Below are 18,412 nucleotides of genomic sequence, written 5' to 3' on the forward strand. Positions count from 1 at the left end.
AGGACGATGGAGGCAGCGGCCGCGAGGCAAGAGAGGGACAAAGACAAACGGTGAGAGCTGGACGGGGGCACACACACACACACACACACACACACACACACACACACACACACACACACACACACACACACACACACACACACACACACACACACACACACACACCTACAACCTCCCGGCGGTGTTTCGGTTGGGCCAAGCCAAGCCGTTATTCAAAGTGGGACGGGGGAGTAGACATTTCGGTGAGACAGGTAGGACCAGCCGCACCGGTTTCGCTCCCACAGCTCTCCGCAGGCCCTGCAGCTGCTCAGCCAGTCTCGACAGGAACCCACCGAGCAGCTGGATCGGAGCGACGGGACCGGCGTGACACCCCCTCTTCCCCGACAGCACACAATCACCCGACACGAAGGCTCCATAGAAAAAGATTCTCAACGGTGAAGGTACTCCTACAACGCAGAGGCTGGTCTCCAGTGAAGATATATTTAATGTAAAAAAAAAATAAAATAAAAAAATTACAAATTTATAAAAGATAGGTGTTTGATTGATAAAACATCACATGCAAAAACTCTGTACATGTAAAAAAAAAAAAAAATGTATTAAAGCGGCACATCAAAATTTCACTAAACCCAAGGACACTTTTGGCGCTGTGGCTCAACTTTCATTGAGGAATGTTTTGAAGGTATGTCCTGTTGAAACCAACCAAAAAACCCAACCTCAGTGTAAGGAACGGTCGTTCCGCGGTTTGATCGGTGCGACAATTCCTTTGCCTATACGATCAATACCAGTCCACTTATTGTTTCCAGACAAGAGGGGGTTTTTATCAAACACAGTTTAACACCCCGTCCGCCCCGGCTGCCCTCGCCTGGCGTCATGACACTGAAGCAACACCGAGGGCAAATGAAAACAGCATGTAAACATCAAGTTGTACAAAACAATCTCTTCTGAGCTGAATTAAAACAGCTGCGGCGTGTGGAACGCTTCCAGCAGAGCAGAGCTTTCCATGTCGGATAAGGAAGGATTCCACCCCAAGTGGGGGGCGGGGGGATATTTCAAAACAAAACTGTCCAACATTTACAAGTAATACATGTACTGTATAATTAACAGAATCCTTAGCAGTTTTTAGGGTTTTTTTTGCTTTACATATTCACTGAAATATTTAAGTTGCAAATAAACAAACAAACAACAACAAACAACGAGTCGTCGTGACTGTATAAAGCGAATTAAAAAAACAAACAAAAAAAACTCTTCATTCCAGCAACTTCTCCTGAGCCGGGTGTTCTGATACTGGACCAGAGTGTGGCTGTTATTCCGATTTAGCGGATATGGCTTTTCAACGTTAAGAGTCGAAACCTACTTTCAAGTTATGGCACACAACGACGGCTGCTTAAAAACAACTTCAGCAGAACGTACAAAACAACGTACCGTACAAAGCACAAAAGATGAACATTTAGTCAAAGTCCAGGGTCGACCCGAACCAGCTACTAGTTCCAAATCAAAGACAGTAAAAAGTTAAAAAAAAACAAAAAACATCAACTTGGTCCCAAATAACCTGCTTCAGACACATTACCTATGGACAACGCTGCTGCATGGCAATCTGCCCTCCTCAGGGAACGTAACGTGAGCTCGTCAGGTTCCAGATCATTTGGATTATACATTTAAGAGGATCGCACAATGTGAGCTGTAAAACACAAGGAGCCATCCCCCTCCTCCAGCGGGGCATCAGGTGAGTCGAATCCCCAAAACCTGCTCCAGCTCCTGCCTTCGCTGCTGCACCTGGAACAGAAAAGATCGTCTCCGTGATTAGAACCACATGTTTCCATTTTAAAGGTGAAAAATGAAGACGATGTAAGAAATCCTAAATTACAACCCGGGGATTAATAAAATACTGGGGCTCTGGGCTAGACCTAGGGTGGTGCGGCTCTGGCCTGGATCTGTGCTCTCGGGGGTTTTGGGGTGGATCTGAAACTCTGGGATGGATCTACGTCTCTCGGGTGGATCTGGGTTCTGGATTTGATCTACGTCTCTGGGTTGGATCAGCGACTCTCGGGTGGATCAGCGTCTCTCGGGGGGGGGTCAGCGACTTAAATTTAATCGGGATCTTGGGGTATACAGGGTACACAAGGAATACTGGGAATACGGGGTGGCTCTGGGGTTCAGGAGCTCCCACCTTAGAGTAAACGTATCGGCCCACGGCCTCCGGCACCCAGGGGGCCTGGTAGAACTCGGTCCTCCGCTCCTCCTCCGGGTTCCCCGACACATCGGTCATCAGCTGAGCGAGAGAGGGACAGAGATAGGAGGTTACACTCTTCACCTTAAAGTGGACTTTAACTATTGAAGTCATGCGCTTAGCTAAGCACGCTTCATAGGCGCCGCGGCCGTAGTGTCATCTAGTGCTCACGCCATAAAACGCCACCATTGCTCGCACCGGCGCCGTCAACGCCGCCACCTCTCGTGAGCTCACAATTTTTTCGAGAGGTCGTGGAGAGGTCCGCAGGTACAATCTACACCATCCGTCCATGAGTGACCACAAAAACAACCGGAATTCATGGAAGGAGATAGCGCGTCTATGTTTACACCGAAGATTTGCACAAACCCACGACTATATAAATGTCCACACCTCCACTGAATACACTACGCAGATATAATTAGATTTAACACTTTCTATTTTAAATTTTACTGCCCTTCTCCACTTATTCAGATCCTTCCCTCGGGACATCTTTGTCATGTTTACAGCAGTTCCTTCAGTTTCCCATGACGGCACGGCTCGCTTGAGGCGACCATAAAGCAGGGTTAAAGACAACTAGTCTCCTGGAAGAGCCAAACATCAAATAGACATTGTACCAGTCAGTGAAAGATAAAGGAATTCCGTGAGGGATGCAGAAGCAAGGCCTGGGGCAGACCATAACCCAGTGGTCGTAACTCTAAGGCGTACATTGAAAAAAAAAAGGGCACCAAAAGGGACATGTTTTATCTCCAGCTCTCTTTAAATTTGTACGCGGAAAGGACGAGGGAAGCAGCGCCGCGGGAGGGTCCTGCCATGTTTTAGCTCCCACCGCGCGCCGACTCAGCCGATTCCACTCCAGTTGGACCCCTGCGCTCGCGACGCTAGACAACATGGGGTAACTCGCAAGTCCCGGAGCGGGGTTTTGACTCTCCGGGGCCGGATTTTCCACCTCTGCCGGAGAACGGGCTGAAAGCCCAATTTGCCACCGCTACGGTCCTCGCGGGTTCACCTTCAGGTCTCTGCTTTGGGACTTGAGCCAGTCCTGGATGAAGTCCTGCGGGTTGTTGCTGAAGCTGAGCATGAAGTCCCGCTGGGTCTTCAGCTGGTTGATGGACTCGATGGTCTCGTGGATCTGTGGATCGGGAGAGGACGACGGACCTCGTCAGGATAACATATCACAAGCACTCATTTTTGGGATGTACGTGTACCGTAATTGGTGGGAGGCTGAAGCATGTGGGCGCAGAATGGAAGGGTCAGAACTTTAAGGGAAAACTCCAGTTATTTGCTCATGCTCTCGGTGCTGCACCGATTCCAAAACTTTCACCGACGCAGGATTCTTCCTAAAAAGGGCTTTTCAGTCAGACGTCAGGCAGAATCGATATGAACATACGTGATTCATATTCCTATCGGGTGACGAAGGGGAAAAAAAACAAAGGAAAGGAAGAAAAACTACTTCATCCTATTTATCTAAAATGTATTTTAAGTCTTACTTTGAGTTGCACTTGTGTATGATATGTCCTGCACAAAGAACACAATTAATATGTGTAATAACACTGCACATAGCTACATAAAAATAATTGATTATTATAATTTATACCCTATAAACCCATACAAATAACTTATCCCGTGCATAAAATCACATTTCTATGTTCTGTATTTATTTATTTTATTTCTTTATTTATATATCTGACTAGATTACGGTGGTGTGGTTTGAGCAGCCACACCTGTCCTGGGTCTAGATAATTGGGCCCAGGATCAGGGTGGCTGTACGCCTGTTGCTAATTGGACCAATCAGCGCACAACAGGCGTACAGCCACACTGATCCTGGGCCCAATTACCCAGACCCAAGACAGGCGTGGCTGCTCAAACCACACCACCCCCACACCACAATTGCATATTATTTCTATATTTGACTATTTATGTTTTATATTTTTCGGCTATTTGTGAATATTTGGCAATTTTTGTTTTTATTTTACTTTTTATTCTATTGTATTTTCTTCAGATTGTGAAGCTTTTTTCCATGCTAATAGTCCGTAGTGAAACGCACCAATCCTCACCACGACAACTCGTATATGTAAATCATTTTAATTCAAGTTTTTTTTTTTTTGTTTAGTTTTTTTTTTTTTTTACACTTTTTTTACAGATTTATTTTTTTTAATTCTCATGGGGATTCTGATGAACATGTCGCGCTAAACACAGTAGAAAGACAGTGAGCACTGAGGCTCATTGTTTAAGTGCGGTTAAAAGTCATTCTACGAAATCGACAAAATAGCGCCAGGACTCCCATGATGCACTGGGGCCGTTTACTAACTCTGTGAAGCCAAACTGGGTCAAGAGTAAGACTGGGGAAAACAGATTGCAAGTCCGAAAGCTTTCTGGTGCTCACTGATGGATGTTTCCAGAACAATCCTCAACTTGCTGCAACTTGCGCCACATGCAGCGCCGGCCAAGCGTCAGTTTGGAAACTGTTTCAGTACTTTTTCCTGCACCTTCATCTCCAGGATGTCGATCTCCGGCTGGTTGGTGGTGGACGACAGGAAGCTGCTCATCTGGCCCTTCAGGGGGTCGTCCACCTCCACGTCGATGTCGTAGCACGCCGTCTTCTTCTGGTCCTTGGGGTCCACGCTGGCATGAAAAACAGTTCAACTATCAGTTAATTATTCACTTCATTAATGGTTGATAGAAGGGATACTCCAGTGTTTTCATGGAAATGTCACAGGAGGCTAGACGAGCTGATCCCATCTGCGGCCACGCAGAGTCTATTTCCCTAATTTTCACTGGAGCTAGGTTAGCTGATCCCGGTAGCTGAAGCAGTAAAAATAAATAAATGACAAACAAACAAAATTATACATAGGATACTACGATGGGTCAAATGCAGAGAACTCATTTCCCACACAGGGATTAATAAAGTATATCAAAATTAATCAATAAATAACAAAGAATAGCAGCAGAAATAAAATATAAAAATAAAAAAAAAAACAAAAAACAGGTAATCAATAAATAAATCCATACGTGCAGAAAAAAAATGTGGATAAATTATGACAACTACAGAATGTCCCTTTAGAGAAAAACATCTGCTATAAATGACTAAAATGGTAAAAGTATGAAGAAAAGAAGGAAGAGATTACAAAAAAGATATTCTTCCCCACTCCCAAAACATCGACAAGATGGATTGGCCGTAAATGTACCTGATGATGTGATTGATGATGATGGGGTCGGGGTGCTGCAGCAGGCCGGCCAGCTTCATAGGGATCTCCGAAAACCTCATGCGGGTGCAGGCGAAGATCTGCACGTTAGGTGTGAGCACAGAGCGGGTTGGAAAATGTTTACGTTTTCAAAATATATATATATTTTTTTTTTATGTGTGTGTGTGTGTGATTGTGTGTGTGTGTGTGTAAATCAGCCAAAGTAAAAAATAAATAAAAAATAATAAAAAACATATTCTTCAAAAGTGTTTGTAATATAAAATGAATAATGGAAATTTATATTTAATTAAATTGGCATGGTTTAAAGCAGGGCTAGGCGGTACTTTACTGGTATTGCGTATCATTTTTCAGTGTTATCCTATAGTCTACTCAGTAGATATCAAGAGATCTTTGGGCTGGGACTCAAGTTGGGAAGAAGATATGACCTAAATCTTATGATGATGAGGTTCTGAAATATAGGAGGGATTTTTACTTAGAAAATTTGCACAGTACCATAGAGAGCTTGCACATTTCTGAGAAGATTCCGGGATATTTATGTATCAGTATTGGGTGATTAGGTTTATTTTTATTATTATTGTATATTCCCCAACTTCTACTGAATCTCTCAAATGAATCCCTGGATTTACTGTATATCTATCCGTGTGTGTGTGTGTGTGTGTGTGTGTGTGTGTGTGTGTGTATGTGTGCGTGCGCGTGTCCCTGCCTGTCTGAAGTAACGGTTGCAGTTGATGAACTCCTTGTCGTGGGCGTCCTGCAGCTTGTTGTTCTTGATGTAGAGCCACAGCGCCTGCATGATGCTGGCCCGGGTCTGGGTGTGCACGCCCAGCAGACGGGCCAGGCGGAGGTCCAGCTTGTACTGGGGCGGCTGTCGGGGGGGGACAACACAACGAAAAGTTTGGGCTTTTTGGAGCTACTTCATGTTTTTCTCTGGCATTCTGAGAGGTTTTCCTGTTTAACGTTGACTTTACTTTACAGACAGTTTTTCTCCCTGAAACAATGAAAACAGCTACAGCTCAGTTTACATTCATTCATTCATAATTCCTCACATCTCTGAGTAGCTGCTGTTCCCAATGTATGAAACCATAAATAATTAAACAAAGTTCACAAAAAATATGTCCCAATAAAAACAACAGTAAATGAGCCAGAAAGTTAAAAATGTTGTCATTATACAGTATGTTATGGGCTATGCAGGCGACTTTCTTATTTAAGTCTATTTTATTCATTTATTTACTTATAGAAATGTTTATGCAACATTGAGAATTAAATATTTGTATTTAAGGAGTAAAAAAACAACTTTATTTTTGTAAACTTCTTAGCATCAGTGTGTCCAATTTGAAGTTTAATGTCAAGTTGAATAGCAGCTGGCTGCACGTCTACCTGGTGGTCGAGCATGAGCAGCAGCGTGCACTTGACGTTGACGTCACCGGGACGTTTCACTTGGAAACCATCCGTCTCCTGCGTGGACGGCATCCGGTGCCACTGAGGAGGCCAAGCAGCAAAGAAGCACAAAATAAACCCAAAACTCATTTAGTGATGTTAAGAGGAAACCTGTTCGAGGTGAACAAAAGCATGATAGTCTACAGCAGTGTTTCCAAAGCTTTTTTTTTGGCGGCGGACGATACCGCTTTACTTTTAACCACTAAAAACCACAGAAACATGCAGAGCTGTGCTTATGGGCTACTGATGGTGACGCACGACTTCCAGATGATTCGCTCAAAAGGAACAATTCTCTGGAATCACTCCGACAAAAGAGTGGGCGAGTGTGGGAATGTTCAACTCACCAACTGAAAATTTTTTGACTCTTGTTCATCGTTCACACGAAGTCCCCGCCCCCACCCTCCCTCCCATTAACTTTTTTGTTTTTTTTATAAACCACCAACCCCCCTCTTTGGAGAACTATTTATCATGTTTGGGTCTATAAACAACTGATCACTACTCCAGGGAGGGGGAGGATCACCACGGGTGAGACAAATAAACATAGAAACAAACAACATTTACACAAAAACAAACATTGGATGACAACATGTATTGATATATAAATAAAAAAAAAGGAAAACTAGAACTACACCTGGTCATATGGCCTCTTCCTGTCATAATCATGGCAGCAAATGAGGGAGGGAAGCAGAGGAATGCAACCAGGAGGGTGCTGGGGTGCACTCCAAGCAGGTGTGGTGGTGTGTGCATGTGTGTGTTTGATGGGACCGCCTGTATCTGTGTGTGTGTGTGTGTGTGTGTGTGTGTGTGTGTGTGTGTGTGTGTGTGTGTGTGTGTGTGTGTGTGTGTGTGCGTGCGTGTGCGTGTGTGTGTGCGTGTGTGTGTGTAATATGTCCACTAGTGTTGGTATTATGTTGTGGCGCCTCCAAGCAGCGGAACGGGCTCCGAAGCCCCCTAACTCTGCAGCCTTGTCGACACCCTACGACTGCAGGAAAGCCCTGAGCACCCTGCCCTGCGGCCACAGAAGACCTCCAGGCCCCAAGAGAAGCCAGAGGGCTGTGGAGCAGCCACCAGGTGCAAGACGCCAGGACTCCAGCCCAGCCGGCAGGGGGGATCCGCCAGTGACCAGCCACCCCGGAAAACCCCAGTGCTCAATATGTGCTGTTGGCAATTGCAGTTAAAATTGCGGGGTTAGGTTGGGTTAGGTGTGTGAGTGCAGGCCCCTGGTCAGCCCCCAGCCGCCGAGCATGCGGATCACAGAACAGAGGGCGGCAGACGGCACCCCCAACCACAGCCCAACCACCCAGCGACAAGCGCCCCACGCACCGAGAGCACCAGAAGACAGGTACCCCAGCAGCCCGGGGTGACGACAGGAGACCGCCCCCCCACCGAAGGATGCCACATGGTGAGCCCTGCACCGAGCACAGCCAGCCAGGTAGAGCACAGCCAGCCATGTTGAGCACAGCCAGCCAGGTCGAGCACAGCCAGCCAGGTCGAGCACAGCCAGCCAGGTCGAGCACAGCCAGCCATGTTGAGCACAGGCAGCCAGGTCGAGCACAGCCAGCCAGGTCGACCACAGCCAGCCATGTTGAGCACAGGCAGCCAGGTCGAGCACAGCCAGCCCCCCTCACATTAAACAAAGTGAATCAAATGAGCAAAGAAGGAAACTCGAATGACTCGTTTCACTGACGTGATGAATCTCACTACGAATAGTCGTCACTTTCACAGTGAAACTTGTTCTGATAAAAACAGACCTGCTGTGCTGTCTGGAGCTGATCAGTTACACAAATGATTATGGAAATTTAGATCTTGCAACACAAAGGCTAATTTCCCTTCCTTTCAATAAAGGGGCAAGAGACAACTTTTTTGCTTTTACTTATCATTATGAAGCAAATATGTCCCCTCGCACAGTAATGCGCTGGGATTTTTATTGGTACAATAAACACGTCTACAATAAAAACACACAAATAAACAACAAACTGTTATTATTGGTTTTGTTTGGAGAAACCGGGAACGGACACACACTGGATCGGCCGGTGGAGTGGAGAAAACGGAGATCGGCGGCACAGCCAACCCTTTTTTTATTATGGTTAAAACTCTGGGAAAATTAAAAGACACAGCGGACAGCGGGAAAGACTGGAAAATGCAGGAAAATCCGGGGAAAAATGGGGGGTTGACAGCTACGCATTTCTTACACAGAACTTGGGACTGAGGAAAACGTAAAGCGATCCGATTGTCTGTGCGACAGTGGCGCAAAAAATAATACCACTTGGACACGATTGGGGGGGGAAAGCTGAAAAGTTGTTGTGGCAGATCCTCGGCCACACGCCATTCAATTGGCATTTTCAGGGCCCCGTGAGTGGGTTGAAAACACACCAGTTTATTGTTGAGAGTCGGCTAGGTGGAACAAGCCCGGAGCAGAAGGAAAACATGTCATGACAAAGGCTCCTCTCGTGTGTGTGTGTGGGGGGGTGGGGGTTTTACCTGTTGCTCATGGATTGATCTAACGAGTAACAGCCGTACAGCCATCCTGATCCCGGGCCCAATTACCTAGACTCAAGACAGGTGTGGCTGCTTAAACCACACCACCCCCACATCAGAGTTGTCTAATGCCCCTTTAAGTGAAATTTAAAAAGCACAGTGATTCCATAGCACATTGGTTGTAAACACTGATCTACACTCATCATTGGAGTTTAGTCTTGATAAACTGCTAAAAATGTCCTACAAGGAAGAGTCAAGTGGCGTTTAATGTAGTCGTGTGTTGTGTGTGTGTGTGTGTGTGTGTGTGTGTGTGTACTTTAAACGGAACATGGTGGCGACGTGAGCAGCGTTACCTCCACCAGGTGGTTGTCGGGTCCGTAGAGCTCCTTGTCGAGCTCGATGACGAGGCTCTTGAAGAATGAGGAGAACTTCCTCTTCTGCTTTCCAGGCTGAGAATAGACAGAACACAGGGAGAGTATGGGAAGATGTAGCGATGGACAATAGGCCCAAAAAAAAGTTTTAAGTAAACTATTTTTCATTACAATTACAGCATATAGATAGACAATAAAGTAACATATATTTTAATTATTGTATTGACATTTCTATTATTATTATTATTATTATTATTATTATCATCATCAATGACACAATATTATAATAATTTTGTTTCAATTACATATCTTTTTTTAATGTTTGTGGAGATATAATATAATATTCAGCTGAAATAACTGCACAAATTACCTCCGAAAAACAGAATCAATACTATACATCTAATTTTCAGTAAATCTTTTGGATGCTGCTTTGTTTTGATAGGCATGAAGTTGTGTGGACAGACAGACTGACAAACAGAGCAATATATAATTGAATATTAATGGTATTGAATACAAATGGAGCTTCAGGCAGCTCTGGTAGTTCACAGAATCTGTCAAAAAAAAAAAAAGAAAAGAAAAGTAGTGTGTGTTGCACCGTTCAAGTTGCACCGCTTCTTTGATTTCCATACGGTTTCCATAGCGACCGTAACAATGCTGAAAAAATATTTACCATGTGGCATATGGCCTCTGGCACTGACATCACCCACCACAACAAGACCAAAAGATAAACAAGTGTTTTTTAATGGTTACTGCATTGTTTTGGCTTTGACCACATCGTGTGTGCGTGTGTGCATGTGTGTGTGCGTGTGTGCGTGTGTGCATGTGTGTGTGCGTGTGTTGTGGAGCTTGCAGCAGACCCCCCCACCCCTTCCCAAAGCATGCGTTTGCGCAACATGCCCCCTCTGACCCACTCCTCCAGTCGTTCTCCCCATTTCTGTTCAACTCCTACGCATGCCTGAACAACCAAGGGAGCGAGAGGGAGAACGGGAGAAACAGTGAGAGAATAGGAGAAAGGGAGAGAAAACAAGAGAACGAGAACGAAAGAGAGAGAGAACAAGATAAGTGGGGGGGGGGGGAGAACGAGAAAAAAAGAGAGCGAGAGAGAGAGAATGACAGAAAGAGAGTGAGCCAAAAGAGAGTTGGAGTTTAAAAAAAAAAGCTCTTTATATAGCTCATGTCATATTTACTGTGATTCCAACGAAATCAAGAAGGTTTTATAATAATAAAGAGAAAGAGAGAGAGAGAGAGAGAGAGAAAACCCCCCAGAAACTCGGAAAAAAAAAAAAAAAAAAAAAAAGAAGTTCTCTATCTACACATGATCCCCGGCTGACTCTGCGTCCTGCTTGGAGCTGATGGACGGAGAGTGTTAATAATGTGCACTGGCGGCACGAAAACGCCCGCTGGTTTCAATTCCTAATTTTGGAGGGGGAACATGAGTGTGTGCGAGCGTGTGAGCGTGTAGCGTGAGGGAAGGGGGGGTTATTCACATCTGGCTCTGTGGTGGGAGGCCGAGCCCGGGCCCGAGCCAGAGCGAAATGACTGCGCACATTTCTCAGACACAGCACCAGCGTCCGGGCAGCGGGAACATTCAGACCCGACAGCGCCGATTTGGTGCCGAAGCGAATTTTGTGCAGGTTCTGGCTTTGCTGCGGCTGGAAACCGGCCAGAGAGGGCGTGGCGAGGGGGGCGGGGCGCGGCCTGCTGGAGGGAAGAAGCTGTGTTAGTCACTCACATCCTCCAGAAGTTTGCCTTCCACCCGCAGCTCCCACGACGACATCTTCTCGGCCTCCTCGCCCTCGGGCTTGCCAGGCGTGTGCGTGTTGGAGATGTAGATCCTCAACTTGCGCTTTTGCTATGAAAAGTCAGTTTCATTAGGGGGGGGGGGGGGGGGAGAATATATATATATATAAATAAATAAAAAAAGACTCAAACTGGTCAAGAGACAGGTATTGGTTCTAGGACTAACAGGGTCGATTCACTGCGGCAAACTCTCCAACTCTGCTGCCAGCTCTGCGCAAAACCTGAAACCGGAAAAGTCTCTTTCCACATCGGTTCCATTCGTGGCAGCGGAAGGTGCGGATGGGCAGCAATGCGGCCGTGGGATGCCAGGTTTGGGCAGGTTTTCGTGCCAAACCAACCCCTAAATAAGCTCCTCCTCGTCACCGTCAACATCATGCTGAGTGTGCTAGTCATTAGTGTAATCACCGGTTGGAGGGAAAACCTGCAGAGTCCCGGGCCAAGGAGACGACTAAAGAAATAGGAAACAGGCTCAATAAAAATGCAGATGAACTGGCGGAGGCAGGTCGTCAGGGAAGACCACTAACGACAGTGCATATACTAAAACCCAGGAACTTAAAGGAAAACTCCAGCATTTGTTTTCCCTACACCACACACACGCACACACACACACACACACACACACACACACACACACACACACACACACACACACACACACACACACACACACACACACACACACACACACACACACACACACACTTATTTATTTATTAAGAGAACAGCTTCATGGCCCCCATGGCTCCCGGCCCTCCTTACCGTGATGGGCTTCTTGATGGCCTCCTGGATCTCCATGCGCTTGCGGGCGATGGTCTGATCCAGCTTCCTCTCAAAGGCCAGGAGGTCCATGTAGGCCTGGGACTCTGGCACCAGGTCGCGGATCTGAAGGGCCGGCAAATATATTCAGTTTCAGGATCGGGGGTCACGGTTCTACCTAGGGAGAGCTCGGTACGGTGGATGTGGTTCCTACCCGCTGTGGGAGAACCTTGTCAGCCAGCTTGCGTCTTTTGGACCTAAAATGTAGATAACACTGAATATGAAGAAAGCTGTGCTTTTATTTTGAGACATGCTGAAATCATTTATCATCAAGTTGTTCACCAACTGAAAGGATTTGGTTTAAAACCAGAGGAGACTAATACCTGATGAATTCCCTTTTGAAAAACGAACCAAAGGAACATTTGATTTTTTAATTGTTACCTTTGCCAGCTTTCAATAAAGAACCAATCTCATCATTGTAACTTTAATATTATATAATTACAATATCTACATCTAGCGAGGTAGCATACGTAAGACAGGCATTGTGGTCTAGTCAACGAGTCAACAGTGGCACCAAAAGTGTCCAAATGAAGAGACATTAAGACATTTATGTGACGCGCCCTCGAGTAAAGACTTAAGCCCACTTTACACCGAATCAGAGAGACGACGACAACAACAATCCGGGAGCCCATGCCCTCCGACGGAGAGTCGGGCTCTGCACGCGGAAAAAAGCCGCGATGCCCCGTGGTGCTCAATTTCCTGAGCGTACCGCCACTTCAATCCCTTTCCGGGATCCCACACTCACACCCGGCATCGCCAAAAAGAAAAGCCATGTTGTTCCTCGCCGGCATTGCGAGTGAATCTAATTCTCCGGACCCGTCCGGGGATCTTAAGTTGCCACTCGCGGCTTCATAATGTGAACCGAGCGCGTCGACATTAGCGACAAAACTGCGGAGGACAAAGAGGCCCGTTGTGGCGGGGAAGGGGGGCGGGTGGGGGCTTCAAAAAGCCTCCGGGCCGCCGCGGCTCTGCGGCTTCACGAGCCGGTGGCGTCACTGGGCCTTTTGAAGTCAGAGATCATCTCGTCTTTGTTGCTTTTAGAGCGTAAAAGGACGATCATGAGATACTGGTTCGCTTAGGGACACTTTGTTTGCTCAGATATGAGGTTGTTGTTGTTGTCGCCCCCCCCCAACGGTAATTCTAACTGAAGGCAGATGGAAACCCACGAGGGACGCGAGACATGTCTATCTCATAAATATCGAATATCTTAAGAATCAGGACTCTTGGTTTTTCCAAATTCGATACCGCCGCGTTGATTCCGCAAATAAAAGCGTTTTATCATGTTAACATATTTATGGATCCCTCTTTATCACAAAACTCCTTGTCACCACGGCGTTCGCCGACGAGCTTCTTCCTTTCAACGGCTCTTCTGTCGGAATGAGTCGAACCGAGCCTCGCTGGGCGATGAGGCGCTCTTTGTTTTGTCAAGTTTCACGGTTTGACGTCGTGTTGTGTGTTTAAGTCGCCGCCGGCAAACGTTTGCCCCTCCGTGTAGGAGGTAAGCCGATGCGCCTCCCTCGCCGGGAGGTGCCCTGGCGGTGAGGCAGGGCTGCCAACCCCGGGAAGATATTGTGAGAACCCCAACGGCGGAGTAGAGTCTCCGTGGTGTTTGAGTGACTGCCGCTCAACGACTCCATCAGTCACTCACACCGTGGCCGTCTCCTGACGAGGATAATCACAACGTATGAGAGCTACTACAGCTAACTATATACAGTACACACATTCATCTCATTAGGATGTACCCCTTGAAATGCATCATCTGGTAAAGTTACCCAACATGTTTACCAACTAGAGATGCACCGATTGCAATTTTCTTGGCCGATTTCTATTTCTGATTTTTTTGTGAAACTGTCCCTGAGTCCCAATAAAATAAAATACAACATAAAAATGTTCCTGAGTTCCAATAAAATAGAATATGGGACGGCCACCAAGGTTCAGTGTAATTCAACCTGTAACTCACTGAGTATTAGGACACAACATATAACTAACGTGGAAATGTCCAGTTCAAACTTCAATGAAAGTCTCTTTCCCTTTAAGTGCAAATATACATTCATATCATATTTATATGGTGCTTTGCAAATAAATTGCAATCATCACAAAAAAATAACAAAATTAAATAAATGGCCAACTCTTCTCACTCTGGTTCACCGGAAGTCCTCCTTCCCTCACAGCGAATTAAACCAACTGAATCAAATGGAACGACTCGTTTGACTGAGTGACTCGTCAAGAACCGGGTCTCGACAAAAGAGTCAAACTTTTAAATCACGAGAGGGGCCCTGCTGTGACAGTAAAAGAAACACAGTCTGCATAATGTTAGAATATTGTCAGGTGATAGATAAATCATTTATATAATCTTAATCGTTTACCTTGAAGTACCTCCAAAAAGAATGTCCTTTCTATTGCTCGCATTTTTGAGCGTCAACTACGTTACATTACGTTGGTATCGGGTTTGAGTATCGGAGCATTTTGACGAGTACATGAGCACAGTATCGGGCGTGTAAATTTGACCGGCACAGAATCAGATATATCTCACACTGATCAGCCGGTGAAAACCGGCCAATTCCGGTCACCGGCCGATCGATCGGTGCATCTCACGTTTTTATACGTTAACATTCCGGTCACATTTTTGTGCTTTATTATAACTCTCCCACTTCCCATTTTACCGGAGCAAGCAGCGTTACACCTCGCTGGATAATAAAGTACGGCTCAGTGCTGCGTATCAGCGGATGTTGAATGAGAGGAGAGGGAGGGACGGGCTCCCAGAACCACAGGTCGTAGCATCTGGTCCAATCCCAGGGATGTAGTTAAAATACCCAATAAATGTACAGTATTTTTTTGTATTGAATGATTGATTTCCATCATTAAATAACAATAATATATATATAAAAAATGTTTTGCATAGCTTCAGCTGGCATTTCATACCTGTGTATTTTGACTAAGAATTGCGTAGTTGGTACACAGAATGTGTGCAGGTTGACAGGTCTGGATAAGGAGCGCACCCCACTGTCACGTCAGGTTCACAAAGCCAAGCCACACACGCACTGTTCGGACGGTGAGGTTTTATTTCAATACGTTATTTTACTATTATTATGTATGTGTGAGAAATGCTGTTTGTACTGTACCTGTTCTACACAAATATAACTTACTATAGTACTGTTTTTTTATTTATTTATTTTTAACCGTTTTAAAAATATAACATATATACAAACAAACAAACAAACAAACAAACAAACAAACAAACAAATAAATAAATAAATAAATAAATATTAATGAAAATGTATCCTGGACACCTCCCCTCCAATCAGATGAACTTGCAAATTATAACAACCCACCATACATACAAACATACATACATACATACATTCCAGCCACTTACCCCCGCCGCAAGCCCCCCAGGGCACCGTGCTGCTGCTGCTGCTGTTGCTGCAGCTGCTGCTGCTGCTGCTGCTGCTGCTGGAGATGGAGGAACCTCTTCCTGGAGGCCTCCATGGTCGTGAGCCCTAGGGCCCCGTGCCGTGCGGCAATGTTGCCCCCACTGTAGGAGGGCCCCGGGAGCGGCCCCCCCGTGGAGCTCAGATTACCCAGTGGACCCCCACCTCGGCTGGGGGGCATTCCCGGGCGCTGCAGGAGAGGATGGAAGACGACGCAGCGTCAGAGGAATTTCCCATCCGGGTTCAAAAGAGAAGAAGAGGTGAAGGAGTTGAAAGACTGAAATTTAAAATTTCAAGTTCCAAGTCTTGAAGTTAAAGGATTCTTCCTCTATTAGCCATCACTAAACTCATTATAGTGTGTGTGTGTGTGTGTGTGTGTGTCTGTGTGTGTGTGTGTGTGTATACACTCATACCATCATACCACCTCTCCCTTTATGACATTGCCCAAATTATAATGAAAACCTTTGTGTCAGTCTTTGTTTTTTATTTTATTTCATGTAAAACATTCTATGAGGTGCATACTAGGTATGGATGGAGATATATAAATAAAGTTCATTATCATTATCATTATCATCATTATAATCATTATCACCAATAACGATGATTTTGGTTTTTGGGCAGGTCTCTCTTGCAAAAGAGGAAACAACAGCCGTGTGGTGGTTGTAACCGTCTTTTTAAAAGTGAAAGTTTATTTAAAGCCTGAAAAGCTGCAGGTTGTGAGGAGTCAAACGGAGCACGTCAGCGTAAACATGGAAGAACGAGATAAAGACCCGGAGGCACGCACAGTAAATCACCCAGCGTGTGCAACACAGTGGACTCGTTTCAGACTGATTATTTTAACTCCTTTATTTATGAATTATGAATTATGAATTATGAATGACTACTGTCCAAATAATTATTGATGAAATTTTGATTAAATCGGGGGGGGGGTGGGGACAAATCCGGAAGTATTGTTCCAGATTGACGAACTAAGCAACTTTATTATGTTGGTACATGATTCTAAACACAGTATTATTATTGTATTATTAGCGTTGTTGTTGTTGTTGTTGTTATTATAATTATTATTATTATTATGTTATTATTGGTTAGTTGAAAAGTTGCTTTTAGAGCAAATGTATTGTATAATACCATGGTAATAAAAAAAAATCTGCGGACTTTCGGTGTTAGCGACTCGGATCAAAACAAATTGGCGCAAAAGTGTCAATATTCAAAAAGTTAAAAAACAAAAAACAAAAACGAAGTTAAAACAGAAAATAAAAAGTTTAAACACACACACACACAAACACACACACTTTTTATTTATTTTTTTGCATTAATGGAAAATAAATAAAGTTATTACGTGGCGGTACCGTGTCTAAAAAACCGTTTTCCAATCTATTCATGAAAAAAAATACATATTTTATAAAAAATAAAATTAAAATTAAAAAAATAATAAAAAATAAAGCTGGTACCTGGTAGTGCGGAGCGCCGAGCACCGCCCGGGGGAGCCCCGCCGGACTCCCCTGCACCCTCACCCCGGCAGCCGCCTGCGCAGGGTTCCCGGGGCTGGTGTTCGGACTCATCAGAGAGTTGGAAAAGCCCCCTCTGGAAGTCATGTTGTGCGGCTGGGGCTCGCCGGTTGGCTCGGGTTCAAATGTCGCTCCGGCGGGGCGTGCGGTGCGCGTCCAAGTGACCCGCGGAGTGAGGGCTCGCACCGGGTCCGTCTGACAGCGCACACACGCTGTCAACAAAAAGCTAGCGACGCTGTCAGCTAACGGCGAGCGCCGAGGCTAGTTCCGGGTTTGCGTGCGCTAAATTCAAATCCCGCGGGGGGAGATGGGAATAGCGAGCGTTCAAACGTTAAACAATATTTATTTTTCAATAACAATAACTTTTTCGCTTTTAGCTCCACTTACGCTACTTCGGTCTCCCATGCATCCTGGCAAACCTGGAACTTTGTAGTACTTTTTTTCAGCCATGGAAGGACGGGCTCGGATCCTGGACAATAAGAGTTTCCTGGACAAGTTGCATTGCGTGTGCAACAAGTGCATGTATTTTTGTGCAGGAATATTAACTTGAGAATTAATATTTATGTAAGAATCGTTTATACAATTTAAACTCTTTCGTGGGAACCCTCTGTCGGGTTTAATATAAACACGTTTAATACAGACATAAAATGGTCCTGAACTGGTCCTTCTAACCAATTAGAGCCACATGTAATTTCATTTGAGCGCATACAACAGAGTTACATATTGATTTCATGTTCATCTAATGGTTGTTAATAACATAATAAAAACCGTGCGTTTGCGTCTTGTTTGTGTTGAACGGGTTCGACTCGGTGAACACTTTGTGTTGCGCAAAGCGGGGAAAAAAAAAGAAAAAAACTTACTACGTGACTTGAACGCAGCATTAACTTCCTGAGAAACCCGATTAACTTATTGTCAATTTTTCTTATATATTTAATACTTGAAAAAGAAGAAAAAAATCATTCCCTTGAAAGGCGTCCAAATGACAGTCCAGCTACAGATAAAAGTCATTGCGAAAAACGTGCCTCCTTTTTGAATTGATGTCAGCCGAACAAGAAATTGAAGGTGTACAGTGCAATCACTTCTCTGCCAGCCGTGGGTTTAAAGTAAGAATGAGTATTGCGGGAGATGTGCGTTATTGGAG

The 18,412-nt window shown here is 45.1% G+C and overlaps 1 protein-coding gene across 2 annotated transcripts; it reads right to left on the reverse strand.

Moving 5' to 3' along the window:
- Positions 1 to 460: 460 nt before the first annotated feature.
- Positions 461 to 17,461, reverse strand: smarcd2 (SWI/SNF related BAF chromatin remodeling complex subunit D2). Of its 2 annotated transcripts, none has more exons than XM_080021608.1 (13): positions 17,215 to 17,461; positions 15,709 to 15,953; positions 12,487 to 12,529; positions 12,276 to 12,398; positions 11,449 to 11,568; positions 9,699 to 9,794; positions 6,808 to 6,909; positions 6,134 to 6,295; positions 5,413 to 5,510; positions 4,714 to 4,849; positions 3,234 to 3,356; positions 2,168 to 2,269; positions 461 to 1,773 (listed from the first exon to the last, which is right to left on the reverse strand). In XM_080021608.1, the coding sequence occupies exons 1-13, from the start codon at positions 17,356 to 17,358 to the stop codon at positions 1,720 to 1,722; spliced, it is 1,548 nt and encodes a 515-aa protein (XP_079877734.1). In that variant the 5' UTR covers positions 17,359 to 17,461; the 3' UTR covers positions 461 to 1,719. The 2 variants fall into 2 exon arrangements, with proteins under 2 accessions (XP_079877734.1, XP_079877733.1); XM_080021607.1 differs by having other exon boundaries at positions 4,702 to 4,849.
- Positions 17,462 to 18,412: the final 951 nt, after the last annotated feature.

The sequence above is a fragment of the Zeus faber genome, assembly GCF_960531495.2.
Source record: "Zeus faber genome assembly, chromosome: 20".
Classification (NCBI taxonomy): Eukaryota; Metazoa; Chordata; class Actinopteri; order Zeiformes; family Zeidae; genus Zeus; species Zeus faber.